Source organism: Mya arenaria, chromosome 3 (assembly GCF_026914265.1).
Source record: "Mya arenaria isolate MELC-2E11 chromosome 3, ASM2691426v1".
In the NCBI taxonomy this organism is placed as follows: domain Eukaryota; kingdom Metazoa; phylum Mollusca; class Bivalvia; order Myida; family Myidae; genus Mya; species Mya arenaria.
Window position 1 is genome coordinate 86,870,424 of NC_069124.1, and position 17,323 is coordinate 86,887,746.

At 35.1% G+C, this 17,323-nt stretch overlaps 1 protein-coding gene across 1 annotated transcript; it reads left to right on the plus strand.

The window, feature by feature from the left end:
- Positions 1–3,844: 3,844 nt before the first annotated feature.
- Positions 3,845–7,152, plus strand: LOC128229039 (uncharacterized). Its single transcript, XM_052940683.1, has 4 exons — positions 3,845–4,004; positions 4,228–4,317; positions 4,534–6,760; positions 7,022–7,152. Exons 2-3 carry the CDS (start codon positions 4,254–4,256, stop codon positions 6,750–6,752), a joined length of 2,283 nt encoding a protein of 760 aa, XP_052796643.1. The 5' UTR covers positions 3,845–4,004; positions 4,228–4,253; the 3' UTR covers positions 6,753–6,760; positions 7,022–7,152.
- Positions 7,153–17,323: the final 10,171 nt, after the last annotated feature.

The following is a 17,323-nucleotide window of genomic DNA, read 5'->3' on the forward strand; positions in this document are numbered from 1 at the left end:
ACACATCCTGAGCAAATATGGTGATACATGGAAAAAAAGGCATTAAAAGTTATTTGTCGGACAAGACCTATTTAAGGTAATTAAAGGGCGGTAACCCTCGAGTGACTTCAGTGATATTCCTGGTTATCGAGCGAATAAGAATGGAACTGATTAGTATTTAAGTACGACAAACGGGTATTAATTTATTTCATTACATATTGTAATTTTCATACATGTATAGCGTCTGTGAAATACCACTGCCTCTCAGTACCAGCTTTTACTAAAGCTCGGGCTGCTTGATTGGCTGACAAGGTTCACTCGAACATACACCTAAATCGATCTCATGCCGACATATAAGCCATGTTAATGATATGACAGAAACAATAACACAACGTTGCGAAAGACGTGGCACCATACTTTGCATTAAATGACTTAGACGTATAACCACGGCATCTAAACGCCAGCTCCCCCACTTTACGGTGGTGCAAAGAAAAAGAGCTGTCGACACTTCCGTGGTGGAGCTGTGCCCTATGTTTACATGAACAAACGTGAGTATGATTTATATTTTATTTGATAATTTCAATCAACGGACATATTTCGAAAATCGGAGAATGTGGTACCGTGTAAGAACACTTCTACTGTAGGCGGGTTACTATTTCGTTTCAATATTGTGCAAACTGTGATGCCAGGAGCATTTCTCCCGAATCGGACTTGTGCATATTTTGAGATCTGATTGCATAGCAAGTACATTTCGGTGCTTACACACCCCGTAAGAACATTCTCACGCATGCAAACATAACTGTTATGTATAGTACCTATGCCGGAACACAACAAAACTGATAAGCACTTCTTAAAAAGGAAAAATGCACATATTTATAAAAGTGGTGCCGCTGTTGCCCTAGTGGTGGCGCTATCGAGTATGTTTTGCGCTTGAAGTAATATAAAAGGTTAACGCTTTTGGAATGAATACAACAGTTGCTATGTTTATCATTCATTGAACATTATGCTGGTTATGCATACTACTTGCGGAAACAAAACTCAAAACGCGAACTACCTTAACCTTACTGAAAACTATTTCGAAAACAAATGGCTAGGTGCTGTTAATTTTGGGGATTGCATCGTTCTGCCCTAGCACAGACAGCAAACCGAGTAAACATCAATTTTCATGTTTAACTTTATTTGTGTTTAGTACGTATTTAATAAAAACTGAAAAAACACAAATACCAAAATATACAACGTGAGTTACATTTTGAGCAAATTATTAAAATAAACATACTTTCATCATATGTAGTTCAAAAACTGAATTACCAAATAGATAAAACATTGACTAATTCTAGTTAACATCAACTTAGTTCAGTACGCATGGTATATGGCACTAAAATACTCAAATTATTGGTGTGAACAATTTAGTTTCAGTCTTATCAGATTTTACTTAGAATACAGAAGAATTATTAATAAAACACACATTCGTATGATAGCTGGGGGAGCAACACGTGCATATTCTTAGCGGCACTGACCAAGCGAAAGTTGTCTTTTTGCAAGTTCTTGCACTGAAGTGGATCATAAGCCAAGTATTAACAAAACTTTCATTTTCTTCAGTTTAACCAAATAGTTAGGGATCGTTGGGAAGTTCCATTCTGTTGCTTGCAAAAATCAATCAAATACGGCATTCGTACGTTACGCACATTACTGACGTCGTATTCTCCATTTCGTGGTTCGATTTACAATTATGATCGAATCTATGTCAAATAAAATGTGTTATTTCATGCATATGGATGAACGAGAAGTTATTATTGATGAATGCGCACTTGATAGTTTCACTCTGCATGGCTGAAGAGAAATGATACAATTTGATCATTTACAGAAGAAATACATAGTTATTTTTTATTTTATTTATTTTTTACTGACGTTGTGTGTGCGGCAACGAATCTAGTGCTTGCTGATTGATATAAAACATTTTTATATCTTCCTTAGCTTACTACTGAAACTTTTCCCAATTTGGGACCTGGTAAATTTGGCACAGCTTTCACTACGACTATTGCTATTACTAAAATTTAATAAGTATGTAACTAAGATATTCAGTTAATAATTTACCAGCAAATCTTAACAAGGTAGCGGATCAAATAATATTTCACATCATGCAAAAAACGTTTTTATGAATTGATATAATATATATCATTTTATTTGTTGGCAATATCACCTACGCACTGGTCCCTGTATACCTTCGGAAATCCGTGCCAACGATTTATTTGACGGAATACTTCGTCGTCTTTCGTCAATATTTTTGCATCCTTGTACATTAGTAGGTTTGTGTCACATTATGGTAGAAAAAACTATAAACTAATGCTTTTATTTACAACCGTTGTATGGGGAAACATGCATGTGTAGTCTCTACGCAACTTAACAAAAATCAGTATACCCTGCACGGTTTGTATAAGTTTCCGTACGTATCCTACACTATATATTCATTCGAGTTTGAACGTTTATCGTTAGGAAGCCTGGTAGCCCCGTTTTAAACTGGTATCAGTTGGCAACTCAGACCATAAAAGTAAAACTATGAATAATTTAATAACCAACCAAGTAATGCTGAAATACAATGGCAACCACTGGGACAAACTCAGCAGACAAAACATTAATTAAGACCTCGTTCAGAGGCATAATGTTTGATGATATTGTAAACACTACATGGACAAGCCCATTAGTCAAACAGCAAATAATAAGCCATGTTTAGCTGCACAGTGTAAGAGCACAATACACATCGAAGGGGAGAAACATACGTCCTAACACCACTAACAGAAGACACTCGAATTGAAATATCTTTGATTTTTTCATCCATTAATGATTGGGTTACAACTTTGGAACGGTCAGTAAAACCCGAGTTCGCTTGAAGGCGAGTGCAATAATTAAAAAAAAACCTGCTTAAGAGAAACGCAAGACAATAACCACATATAACATGCATTAAAACATACTTATTATTACAAATCTACTATCTTGTATATCACAGAAAAACCCTGGATTAACACTATAAATATTTAAGTCTTGAACAGCTCTTATTACGTACGAGGTTCTTATCAAATCTGCCAACTTGCATGGAAATACATAGCAACGTGGTTTATAGTGTTTTGCTTACGTTACTCAAATGAACAGGGTCGTCTGACGATAATTTGAACATGTAGAAAGAACCTTACGAACATTTTATTGTAAACAATGAAATGCGTTTTACACCGTTTTGCAACTGAATAGAAACATATATTATACATTGTAAGAAATTTTCAAAGCTTACTTCAGTGATAACAATGCGCTTATCTAAGACATATAAGGATACAAAGATAGCGAACGATAATATGTTTTTATTTCATTGCAGCTTTTAAAGGGACTATAACCTTTTGCTCCTTGTACCCAAGAAAATAACTGCTCCATTTTGCTTGTCAATGAAATCTTAACTTGAATTAAGAAAGACGAAGTACAAAATCAAAGTGATGCAAAACCGCATCACACAGGTTCAATATCGTCATCATTTTTTTATATGCGTTTGAACGAAATGTTAACCTAAACACCGTTTGACAAGGTGCCTGTCATTTAAAATGTCAGCTGCGTCATTTGGTTTGTAACGTAGACATTGGTTAGCTTTGAGTACAACTGCGTCAGACAACGCAAAACAAACGTTACATCGAACGTACAGATATCAATCACTATACGGGGAAATAACGCTACGCCTCTTGACTTTTAGCTTTACTAACAAATCTTTCATGTATAGTCAGACAATTAGCATAATATTAATTTTGACATTAGTAATGTCGTGGATAAATGCGGTTATGTTTTTATTACGAACCAACTGAGGCGTATCAATGCATATAAATACGAAAACATACCAGACTCTTCAGAAGAAACATCAGGGCGGAGAAGGGTAACGATTGAAAACTTAAAACACTGAAACGTAGCAAAAAAATCAAAGTTAGATTTCACTTAAAACTATAAACTAACTGAAACGGAAATACAAATTCATCATACGAATAAGAACGAAGGTATGTGTTTCTTATTTGCACACAGCGTGCTTAAGCTATACTTTATATGTTCTTTTATTCTTGCCTTTTTTGGCCATTCCGCAAACAAATGTGTTCATCATTTTTTTCCAACCAACATCGGTTAGTGCTAGATTATATAATGAATTTGTATAACACATTTTCGCCATAATATTACTAAGTACTCTACATGCAAAAAGATAACATTGTATTATTTTGTTTTCAGAAACTCTTCAGAGGTAGTTAGCAAACATGCAGACTTTACTACAAACATTATTATGTTTCGTTTTCGTGGCGCAATGCCTTTCACAACCCGGTGAGAACTATTTGTATTTTATTTTTTCTTGTTTGTTTACATTTATTATTTACTTGTATTCGCCACAAACTTGTTCATAACATGTCAATAATAGCGTCTTAACTTAAATCTGATATCGAAACTATAAAAAAACAATTTTATTAAACATTATTGGATCAAAATATTCAATATGTTACATTCAATCTGATTGTATTCAACGCGTTTGTATTTGATTAGGGACATACTCAGGCAGACGAAGAACAGTCGTAAATAAACCAGTGGTGGTCGATCATATGCCGATCTTTAACCCCAAGCCGATTAATCCCAAACCGATTATCCCAAAGCCAATAAACCAAGTAATTTTTGGAGGAGAGAATAGCGCGTTTGGCCAAGGAAGTTTCATGGGAGGCAGTTCTGAACTCGAGCTCATTAGAAAGCTGCAAGGTAGCACCCAGTTTGGTCGTATTCTCAGAGCAGGTGAAATCATCGAAGGAATCACGCTACCCGAACACGGAGGAACCTTAGAGGCAAGCGGCATCACTGCTGATGGTCGCGGTGCTATCATTCCAGGAGGATTACCGAAAAACGTTTTTAACGATGGATGGCAGCATCCCTGGGGTGGCAATGCCATCCCAGATGATTATGCAGGACAGGAGCTTATTTTTGACCAAGCTCTAGGACATTACGTATACGTCAAAAATGCAAATGTCGGCCACCAAATAAACAAGGAAACGCATAACATTCAAAAGGCTGTTGGTCTAGGACAAAGCGTTGTTCCAACATCTCATAATATTGCAAAGTCAAATATGGCTGTCGAACATTCGATCGTGAAAGAAGCCGATCATATCGCAAGAAAAACAGTTGGAGGCGTTCAAGTTGTTGGTGGAGGGATGGGCTTCGACCCAATGACCCACAATACTATCAAAACAAGCGGCTCGGGCATCATCATTGCTGGAAAACCAACATACCAAGGTGGCATAATCAAGAGCGGTGGGGTCGATCCAGTGTCGCACAACATAATCAAAGCTTCCGCTGGAGCTGGTTTCGGCAACAATCCAACATCGCACAACATGATCAAGGCTTCAGTTGGAGCACACTCCGGAATGTCTGGACCTCATATCGGAGGAATCGGTGTTGACCCCATCACCCATGATATCGCCAAATCGGCATCCATTGGTACTGGTGGAATAGGAGTAGACTCTTTTAATCACAACATCGCAAAGGATAGCAATTTTCAGCATAACATGGTCAAATCATTAGGAGTAGGACACATTGGAGCCGGAAAACCTGGAATTTCTGCTGGCACTTTTGGTGTTGACCAATCAGGAATCATCGCTCACAATATTGGGAAAGCTACAATGGGAGCTGACTCAATTCAAGGTCACAACTTGGCAAAAGCTTCTGGCGTGCCCATAGGCTCTGGTTTCATGAACCCAGGATCCCATATCAGCCGTAAAGCAGAAGCACAGGCGGGTCACGATTTTGCTAAATCGGGTGGTTTGGGTGCCATCAGTAAGGCTCAGTCCGGTATTGGTCAACCAATTGGCATGCAAACTGTTTTCCTTAACGGTGCACAATCCGGAATGGATGGACGTCAAATTGGAGGTTTCGGTGTCGACCCCATCACCCATAACATCGCTAAATCGGCATCCGTTAGTACTGGTGGAATAGGTGTAGACCCTTTTAATCACAACATCGCAAAGGATAGCCAGTTTCAGCATAACATGGTCAAATCATCTGGAGCCGGAGGACACATAGCCGCCGGAAAACCTAACTATGACAAAGGATTTATTTTTGGTACTGTTAACCAGCAAGGAGTCATCGCTCACAATATTGGGAAAGCCACAATGGGAGCCGACTCCATTCAAGTGCACAATTTTGCAAAAGCCTCCGGTGTCCCCATAGGCAATGGGTTTATGGGCCAAGGATCCCATATCAACCGTAAAGAAGGTCACGATTTTGCCAAGTCGGGTGGCATGAATGGAATGAATATATTTGGACAAACGTCAGGATCAAACTTTGTTCACGATATGAATAAGGCTCAGTCCGCGATTGGTCAGCCAATGGGTTTGGGACATATGATAAAACCAGTTGGTGGCGCATCAGTAGTACACAACGTAAACAAAGTCGGAGCCGGTGGGGCTGCTGGTATGGGACATGATAGGTTGGCTGCTGAAGTAGGACACGGAATTGCAAAGAATTCAGTTGCTAATGCTGCTGGGATTGTTGACATGGGATCTGGAGGAGCGGTATCTATGGGAGATCCCTTCGCAAATCAGGCTGCGGCGCGACTTGCCCAGGAGTCACTTCACGTCGCTCAAAAGACGGTCGGCATGGCCTCAAACGGAGGTGGTGCTTTCAATCAGCCTATTATGCATAAACCAGTAATGCCAAAGAAGCCTGTTGTAGGCCCTACTGGATATGGCGGCCGTACTCGCAGTGTTCGCATTCATTAGATGACATTGTAAGTATACAGCCAGTCTATTTCCCTATGTTGATCGATGAATTGTGATTAAGTGATTAAGCATTAAAACTCGTGACGCAAAAACGATGCTGCTTACACAAAATGCAAATCAGTTTCATTATATTATGATTGATAAGCAAATTAGAATAAGTATTTGTCATCATTAACATTGAATCATTTTAGTATTCAATCAACACAACGTTACTAAAAAAACAAAACCTGTTTACATTTTGTTGTTATGAACTTTACTTTTATCTGCAGACTTAATCGGTGATGTGCAATATGGTGACACAAGACGCGAGGTACTTGATCCAGCCAGTTCTTGTGATATTTTCATGTAGATTTTTTTTGAGTATTTATTGAAAAGTTAAAATAAAAATCGTAAAATTGAATTACACACATTGTTATGTTCCTCCCTTGGTAAGCGTTAAATATACCGACGGCGACTGTCCAAGTTATAAATGACGACACAAGCAGTTTCTGTTGTTGTGTGACAAGTCTTTAAAATTTTCAGTCTAACTGTATCTTGAAACACAAGAGATAGAAGAAAGAATTCTTTTTAATATAGAGTTTCAATCTGACGAAGAAAGATAACTCTCGAGTGACTACAGTGATATTTCTGGTTATCGAACGTTTAAAAATGAAACTAATTTTAATTAGGTATGACCAGCGGTAATTAATTAATTTCATTACAAATTGTAATCAGTTCTTGCTAAACATACATGTATAGCGTCTGTGAAATACCACTGTCTCTCCGAACCAGCTTTTATTAAAACCCGGGCCGCCTGGTGGGGAAGGTCATGATCAGTCACAAAATAGCCCTCTCTCTGCTGACAAGCTACACCTAAATAGAACTGATGCCGACACTTAAGTCACGTTAATGATTTGACAGAAACAATAGCATAACGTTGAAAATGACGTGGAAACATCCTTGGCATCGACGTTTAACGTCAATTTCCTTCATCACCAACGCTGAAACACGTGCGCTTGATAACAAAACTTATGGTTATTAAACGACGGAACAACAGATTCTGCCTGTTGGTTAATAGCATTGTTCATTCAAATGCTAGTGGAGACGAATGGTTTTGACCTAGATCATTTGACTATCAGACGAACATTCAATGTTGTATCTACCTTCGGTAAGAGAGGGAACTGCATGTTCTAAGCGGCACTAACCAACAGAAAATTGTCGTTTTTCAAGTCCTTGCATCATATTTTTTTACAAAACATATCATTTGTTTTATTTTAACAAAACAGTTGAGTTCGTTGAAAAGTTCCATTCTGTTGCTTGCAAAACCCCCACATCGAATACGTCATTCGTACGTTACGCACATTACTATACATCTCGTGGTTCGTTTTACAATGATGATAACAAAGAAAAATGTGTTATTTCATGCATATTGATGAAAGAGAAGTAAATATTGATGAATGAGCAGTTGATAGTTTCTCTGCATGGCTGAAGAGAAATGATACAATTTTATCATTTACAATCTGGTTTGAGAAGAAATACTTTTTGAAAATGCTGTTTAAAGTTTTTTTTTACTGATGTTATTTGTGATGAAACGAATTGAGTGTTTTCTAATTGATATAAAACATCTTTATATCTGCCTTAGCTTATTTTGAAACTTATTGTCCATTTAGTTCTTCTTTGGGAATTGGCTGATTTTGGCACAGCTTTCACTACGACTATTGCTATTACTACAATTAATTAAGGCTATAACTTTGGCATTCAGTTAATAATATACTAGCAACATTTAACAAGGTAACACATCAAAAAGTATTTGACATCATGTTAAGAAAATGAATTGGAATGCTATATATCATTTTATTTCTTAGCAATTTATCAAATTTGCTTTTTTTTAAAAAAAAATCAATAATATACGTCTAATACATATTTACTATAAAACATAAATTCGTAGCAGTAAAAAAATGATTATTTCAAGGCTCGTAAACGGTTTTGGTCAATAATACTTGATTTCATCACCATCAAAATGCATTTGAATTCAATTCGAGTGTTTTATTTTTAACACCCAAACTATCATATTTCTTGTTTATGTAGCCTACTGAAAAAAGATAAATCGAGTTCACGTATAAAGCAAAAGACAGGCAGAGATTTCCGCCACTCACGTGGTATGCATAAATAACATCTCAGTCATATGTTCACGTTGAATGCGGCGTAAGCACCTATTTGACAAAACCAAGCTTACCGACGACAACTTGCACCTTGTGTCTTCTGTATTTTTATTTTATGCTTTGTCCTCTTCCTTGTATGAAAACGAGTCTGATAAATAGTCAGGAACGTTCGGTCATTTTATCCGAAATTTTTCGACTGAACAAAAGTTAAAGAGGTAATGTGTTTGGTCATAAATCGTTCATGCTAAGCTTTATTTGTCACGTATCCGAAATGTCTTGTTGGATGCATTGGCGAGGCGAGTGTAACCATTTATAGTTAATATGTTAACAGTTTTACAGTTTTATTATACACTCAGCACATACAGTATGTGAAAAGAGGTAAATACATTTAATACAAATTACATTTGTAACATAGAACAAATCTGGTATTCAACCAGGCTTCAAGGTACATACAGCTAACAAAATCTAACAAAATACAAATTGGAATCAGTGAGCCTTTAAGGGTTTGGATATAAACAGATTCAGGCCAGACTTCAAAACCCAAAGAAAAGTGATTGTTAGTCGTAACAATTGTCGCTCTATTTCGTTCTTAAATCGGGATTATATCCCATGCATCATATTTCGGCTTATTCATTCTTCATGTCTGTTCTTTTTTTAATTACCATTAATATTTATATCTTTATATTTGATCAATTATTTTTGTCGGGAATTTGAAAAAAAAGGCATTTGTAAATGTTCCATATATTAGCAATATATCAGTATTTCTTAAATTTAATGAGATTATCATTCCTTTTGTTTTAATGAAGTCAATGATAATGGTTCTAAGTTCACTTTTTTCTTGTAATTGGAAACTAATGTTTTCATTATTATGTATCTTTTATGCTCTTGTTCTACTGTCATTTCTTTTCTGCTTTATGCTCCTGTGAACTGTATCATGCTTGTGTTTATCCATATGGCAACCGCGTTTGATTGTTGACGTTATTAAGTAGTTAATTATGGGATCTGACTTATGTTTTTATAGGATTGCCATAGGGTTGTTTAATGCACGTTTTTGTAGAACTTCCAAAATATATTCACTGAGATTATATCCATTAACAGTCTTAATCGCGGAAATATACTTTATATTACGACTCTATTCAATATCACTTCGGCACCTATTGACAGTTAATGACATAATGGTATCTATTATGAAGCCATCTTACACAGCTTTGACAGTTTTCAAATTATGCATTGAATTTTTTTTGCTGTGATGTTTGGTTCTTCAGAGAGTAACAGTGATCTTTTTAATTTTTATAAGTTTATGCCAATATTACTAATTTTGTCCGGTGACGTTGAATGTAATCCTGGACCTGACTCCGAATCATGTTTTTCAATATTACACCAAAACATTCGAAGTATCCGATCTAAAATGGACTTCATAAAGGACAGTTTTATTGACTTTGACATTTTGTGTTTCGAGAATGAATATATCACACAAGATGGAAACTTGCAAATGCCTCTTTATAAAAAGGGTCACCGTACTTTGGTGTCTAACTATAGACCTATTTGTTGATAAGTTGTGTGGGAAAGGTAATGGAACGAATTATTTTTAAACACATGTACAATTATATGCACCATAACAATCTCATTTACAAATATCAGTCGGGTTTTATTCCTGATCACTCAACGGTGTATCAACTTATTAATATATATCACCAAATTTGCAAATCATTCAATGACAAACAGTCAACAAGCAATGTATTTTGTGACATATCTAAAGCGTTTGACAGAGTTTGGCATCGTGGTCTCAAACTCCAAGAATACGGAATTTCAGGAAATGTACGAAGATGGTTATCACAGTATCTTCTTCATAGGTCTCAGAGGGTTTTTATAGGAACTTCATTTTCTAACATTAAGCACATATCATTTGGGGTCCCACAAGGCTCTGTTCTAGGTCCACTTCTGTTTCTAATTTATGTGAACGATATCGCTGAAACCCTTACATCGTCAACTAGGCTTTTTTCAGACGATAGCTCTCTTGCGGTTTCATCGAACAACACGCACTTCTTGGAGGTTATAATTAATAGTGATAGGGCTGTATATATAAATCAGGTAATATACAATAAAATTCTTCCAGTTTGTGCACTGTTTCATATATTCGATATTATTCATATTCATATATTTTAACATTTTGGGGAATCGTTCACTTTGCTTTTCCAAGTTTTGTATATACTGGTTTCTTAATGAGGTTTCTACTAGATTTAACATTGATGCCTTGGAATCTTCGTAATACTGTTTTTGCAAATATAACTTAAGCCACAGTCATCTAAAATATTCTTAACATTTTCTAGCCAAGGATATGTATTCCTATTTTTTATCGAGTCATTAAAAATATTTTATACAATACAGATGGCTGGTTGTGTGTTAACTTGTACCAAAACCCTACGAGTCGTTTTGCAATCATAATATTGAATGAAAAACGACCAAGGTCACCATATAGCATTACATGTGGTGTACTTTTCTTCGCATTCAAAAAATGTTTCATGAAATCAGTATGGATTTTTTCAACTAAACTTAAAATCACCATACCCCTACATTTCACATGCATACAACAAAATAGGGACAACAGTATTATCAAAAAGTTTAAGCTGACAGTAAATTGGCAGATACAAATTTCGTATTTTGAAATACAGATTAAATAGAGCTTTTCTAGCTTGTTCAATGACATGTTTTTTAGCATTAAGCAAACGTCTATGTTTAGTGGAAACTATGCCAAGATATTTAAAACTATCGACAACTTCAAATTTAAAATTTCTTATAGATATATCTCTTGCTCTTCTAGGCATGTCTCCAAAAACTAGAACTTTTATTTTATCGACATTAATATCTAGCTCCCAAGTAGTACAATAGTCGATGAATGCCTCCATTAGTGATAATAATTCGTGTTGACTTTTAGCAAATAACACAGTGTCGTCAGCATACAACAATACAACTAGTTTCAAGTATACATCGAGATCAAAATAATTTATTTTAATACTAGAGGCATATGTGACAACACAAAGTGCTGAAGGTCAATTAAAAATAGTGAAAATAAAACGGGTGATAAATTATCACCCTGTCGTACTCCTCGACTACATTTAAAGAAGTCAGAAACATTGTGATTTAACAAAATGCATGATTTTACGTCATTGTACATGTTTTTATAACACTGAATAGTTTACCGTTCACATTATACTTAATCAGTTTTGACCAGAGTCCTGCACGCCATTCAGGATCAAATACTTTACGGAAGTCAATAAATGTACAATACAGTTTAGATTTCTTATGCTTACAATATTCTGAAAACATTTGTAACACAAAAATATTATCTACATTGCTATGATTTCGTCTAAAAACCAGCTTGATTTTTTAACAAAAGTTCGTTTTCTTTTAGGTAAGCGGTACGTCTTTCGTTGATAATTGCAGTGAACAATTACCTAAACAACTCAAAATAGTAATAGGTCTATAAGTTTCAGGCAGTTGTAATTTCCTTTGCCTTTATAAATTGGTACAATAACTCCAACAAGCCAGGAATCTGGAATCAAGCCAGTATTTAGTATTTTGTTAAACAATTGAACATATATAGGCATGCATTGCTCACATGAGTATTTGATATATTCGTAAGTTATATGGGGAAGACCACTAGCTTTTCCGCTTTTCAGTTTATTTCTAGCTCTTCTAACTTCGGATGTATCTATAATTCAGATTTTTAAAGAAGTCAAGACATATTTTTTCGTTTAGGCCATTAACATAGTTCCAATATTCCTTTGGATATTTATTTCTTTCAAAAAATATCTTATGTATTTTACAACAGAGGTACGAATAACTTTTTTATATTTCTTACTAGCATTCAACATGGTCGTTTTATCTTCATTACTCCTACTTATCCTGAGTCTCCTTTTCGAATGATGAACATTATTGCGTGCACTTTTACAACTATCATCAAAACATTTTTGATTTGGATGTTGTTTAATCATGTTATTAGTTTGCATATTTTTGTATGTTCCAAACGTATTTTTAGCAGCATAAAACAGTGTGTTACCAATTTTAGTAACTATGTCATTTATATTTTGTTTATTGTTGGCAATGTCAATATTGTTCAATAGACCATTGATTTCATCAATTCTTTTTACATCTAGTTTAATCAAAAAATATTATTTTTTTATCATTTTGTCAAGGTTTAAGTTATTCTAAACAGTGTTCATTTTGCTCTACATTTCTATAGTAAGATCCAAGAACAACAGGCAAGTGAACATCAGACAAAAAGGATATAATTCCCCAATATTAAAGTGCGATAAAAACAGGATGTTTTCTTTAGACACAATATTATAATCTGCAACAGAAGAGTTTTTACACGTAAATGTTCCAAAGCTAACGTCTCCGACAGCTCTTCCGTTCATCATAGCAAGATCATTAATTTTACAAAATTCAACGAGAGTAGTCCCAGATCTATTGACAGTAGTATCCTGGGAAGAACGTTTTACTTGCATTCAATTACTACTGTTCTAGCATTGAACTCGCCCATAAGTACAACATATTTGTTATATGTTGTTAATCGCTCTATATCTTCATAAAACATATCGTATATATCTCAAGAATGAAATCTAGTGTTTTCGGGGGGTACATAAACAACGCCAAAATAAAAATCTTCTTCAGCATTGATTTTTATCAAATTGACAAATGTTGTAGATAATTCTAACCACAGAACATATTCCCAATTACTTTCTATTGACTTTAAATATTGAGTAAATTCATTTTTAACACAAAGACCTATACCACCTTGAACACTTTTGTTTTCGATATTTTTATATAAAAGAATAACCTGTTAGTTTGATATCATCTATGTCTCAAAGTTGAGTTCCTGCACAAGCAACAATATCGAAATTCGAAACGTAATCACAAAATTCTGAAAAATTTAGTTTGAGTTTCAATCCACAGACATTTATAGCAGAAAACAAAATGTTCCGTTCGGAATGACCACCATGTCTGTCCTTCAGATGAGTGCGGGCATGCTCTTGTCGACTAGGGCTCCGTCGACAAATAGCTTGTCTTTAACTAGAACGACCTTCTGGTTGTCCCTCCGGATCTGTCGTAACACGGGGTATAACTGTTTACGCTTCTCCTCAACTTCATCCTGAAACTGTTCATTAATGCCATACCTCGTACCAACTCTCGCTTCTTAAAAAAAAGAAAACTTTACAAGAATAGGTCTGGGGCCCTCTTTGACGTCCGCCCTGTCGTATCGGACCCATTCTATGTACACGTTCAAACTTGACATCATTCAGATGCATTTTATCACTTAAAAAAGTACATAGCTCTGACTCCGTGTCTTCGAACGTACGCCCTCCGTTGTGTTGTACGCGTTCCGGTATATTAACCAAGCGAATGCTAACTGACAGATTCAATGGACTCAGTAAAATAAGCAACACACAGTTTAATTTCAATTATATGGAAAAGAAGTATTTCATGACTTTTCTGTGTAGATCCCATACGGTACATCAATATTCACTATTCAAGCATTTAAATAGCATTCAAGTAAATTTATCAATCGTGTGTTTCCGGTTTGGTTGGAAACTCATATTTTACAAACATGACATTAATCTCGATGGTTATTTTCAACTGAGAACATATTTTCAAATAGCCAGGTTCAATTAATCAGTTACTCAACCAAAGGTGCTGTGATATCTGATATATATAATATCAGTAGTAATATAATGAAATATATAGGGACACGCATAGAGGCACTAGACCCAACATTTGCTAAAGGAGAGACAAATAACATTAGACCAGTATATGTGTGGACGACAGTCGTGTATTATTATCATGCTTCACTTCCCCTAATTTAATTTAAGATAATATAGACCAATATTTGACTTGCAGACATAATTTCATCATAATATATGTCCACATGTTTGAGAAATCTCCTACGCTCTATCCCCTTATACCTTCGGAATTTTATGCTGACGCTTTTTTGACGGAATACATCGTCGCCTTTCGTCAATTTTGTTTTATATTCTTGTATATTAATGGGTTTATGTCACATGTTGCTAGGAAAAAAAACTTCAGTTACAACTTTGAGCAGGTGCGAGTAAACGCTTAAATTTCATTGGATAAAACAACCCATGTGACATTAATTCATTTCTCCATGAAGCATTCGTGCATGCAAATCGGCTGAATAATATTTTATTCATAACCGGACTACTTTCTTTTTACGACTTATGACTTTACGTCGGGGTAGGCAGTTTACAGTAGTTAGCGCCTTTAGTATGTGTATTTTCCTTCTAAAAATATTTGGGGTGAAAATAAAGCAACAATTGAACAATAAACCTTTTAAAAATATTGATCTGGTTTTATGTTTTATTATAAATGACATTAAAATTAGATTGCTGAGACCTGGAAGCTGAAAGTTCGTCTGCAGCACAGAGTAAACAGGGCAGATGACTTTTTTTATTTGTTTAAAGATCTTTTCGGTAGTTTTGAGTTGTTTGAGTCGGAATTTAGTGAGTTAACTTCTGCTGCTGCTGAGATTTCTCCAGAAATTGAAGAACTGATGAACAGATCTTATGATATTTTACCTGAAGTTGCAAATAAAAATGAAAGTGAAAATGAAGGTTTAAATCTAGGTCATAAGCATAATGAAAGTAATGACATGCCAAACATTCATGAATATAAACAACAGGGCAGTAGGTTAATGGTAAAAATATTGTCTTCGGCAATGAATAATGGAAGATACATTTGAGAGTTTAAATAAGTCGCCTAAACGTAAATATTTTACCTGAAAAGTGTTATTATTTCCGTTTCAAAATGGGGAAAAACGAGGAGCCGGCAGCCATTACTGGTCTCACTGTTACTAAATTTAGCTCAACGTGTCTCCAATACGACGATGTATTCATACGCGTGGGAATGCTACATGCTTCTTGGAATAATCGAGTGATGAATTGCGGTTCTTGGATAACGGCAAAATAAAAATAATATTTTCTTTGTAGTTGTAATTATGAATATTACATAATACTTTTCTGCGTCTCATTGATGTATGAAGGGTCGGAAAAATAACACCTAATTTACACATAAACACCTTTGGTGTTTATGCAAATAAGGTGAACTCAAATGATGCATGTGTAGTCTTTTGGCAACTGTACTAAAATCAGTATACCCTATAAGGTTTTTATAACTTCCCGTACGTATCCTACACTATATATGTTCAAACGTCTATCGTTAGGAAGCCTGGTAGCCCCGTTTTAAATGGTATCAGTTGGCACCTCAGGCCATAAAAGTAAAACTACGGATGATAAAAACCGACAAGGTAATGCTATAATACAGTGGAAACTACAGGGACAAACTCAGCTGACAAAGCATTATCTAAGATCTTGTTCAGAGACATACAATTTAATGATATTATCAAAACTACATGGACAAGCCTATTAGTCAAACATCAACATATAAACAAAGGCAATGCACATATCTAAGACATCTAAGGATGCAAAGATAACAAATGATAACATGTTTTTATTTCATTGCAGCTTTTAAAGGAACTCACTTTATACATATGCAAACCTTGTTATGTCTATTAGATTTTAAGCATTAACATTTGATGTATTAACCATTTAACTTTCAAAATACTGCTTTTCATTGCATAAATATGCATAAATGAGATGTATGTGTACTTACATAAATAAAGTTTTATTATGAATTACCAAAGACGAAGTACAAAATCAAAGTTATGCTAAACCGTTTCGTACATGTTCAATATCGTCATCATTTTAATAAACGTTTAATCAAATAATAAGTTGACCTCTACACCGTTAGACAAGGTGTTTATCAATTAATATGGCAGTTCCGTCATTTGGTATGCAACGCAGTAATCGGTTGACCTTGAGTAAAACTGTGTCAGACAACGCAAAACAAACATTACATCGAACCTACAGATATCAATCACAATAAGGGGAAATAACGCCTCTTGAATTTCAGCTTTACAAATAAATATTTCATGTACAGTCCGACAATTAGCATAATGCTAATTTTGACATAAGTAATGATGTGGGTACATGCGGCTCATTTATTTTTATTTCGACACAACTGAGGCCTATCAATGCATATAAATACGAAAGCATAACAGACGCTTCAGAAAAAAAAAACATCAGGGCGGAGAAGGGTTAGGATTGAAAACGTAAAATACTAAAACGTCACAAATAAACCAAAAACCAAAAGTTCGATTTCACTAAAATATCCACTAAGTGAAACGGAAATACAAATATACAAATACAAATACAAAATACAATCACACAAATAAGAACGAAAGTATGTGTTTCTTATTTGTTCACAGCGTGCTTAAGCTAAAAATTATATATTCATTTATTCTTGCCATTTTTGGCTATTGCGCAAACAAATGCTATTCTTATTTTTTGCAAACAA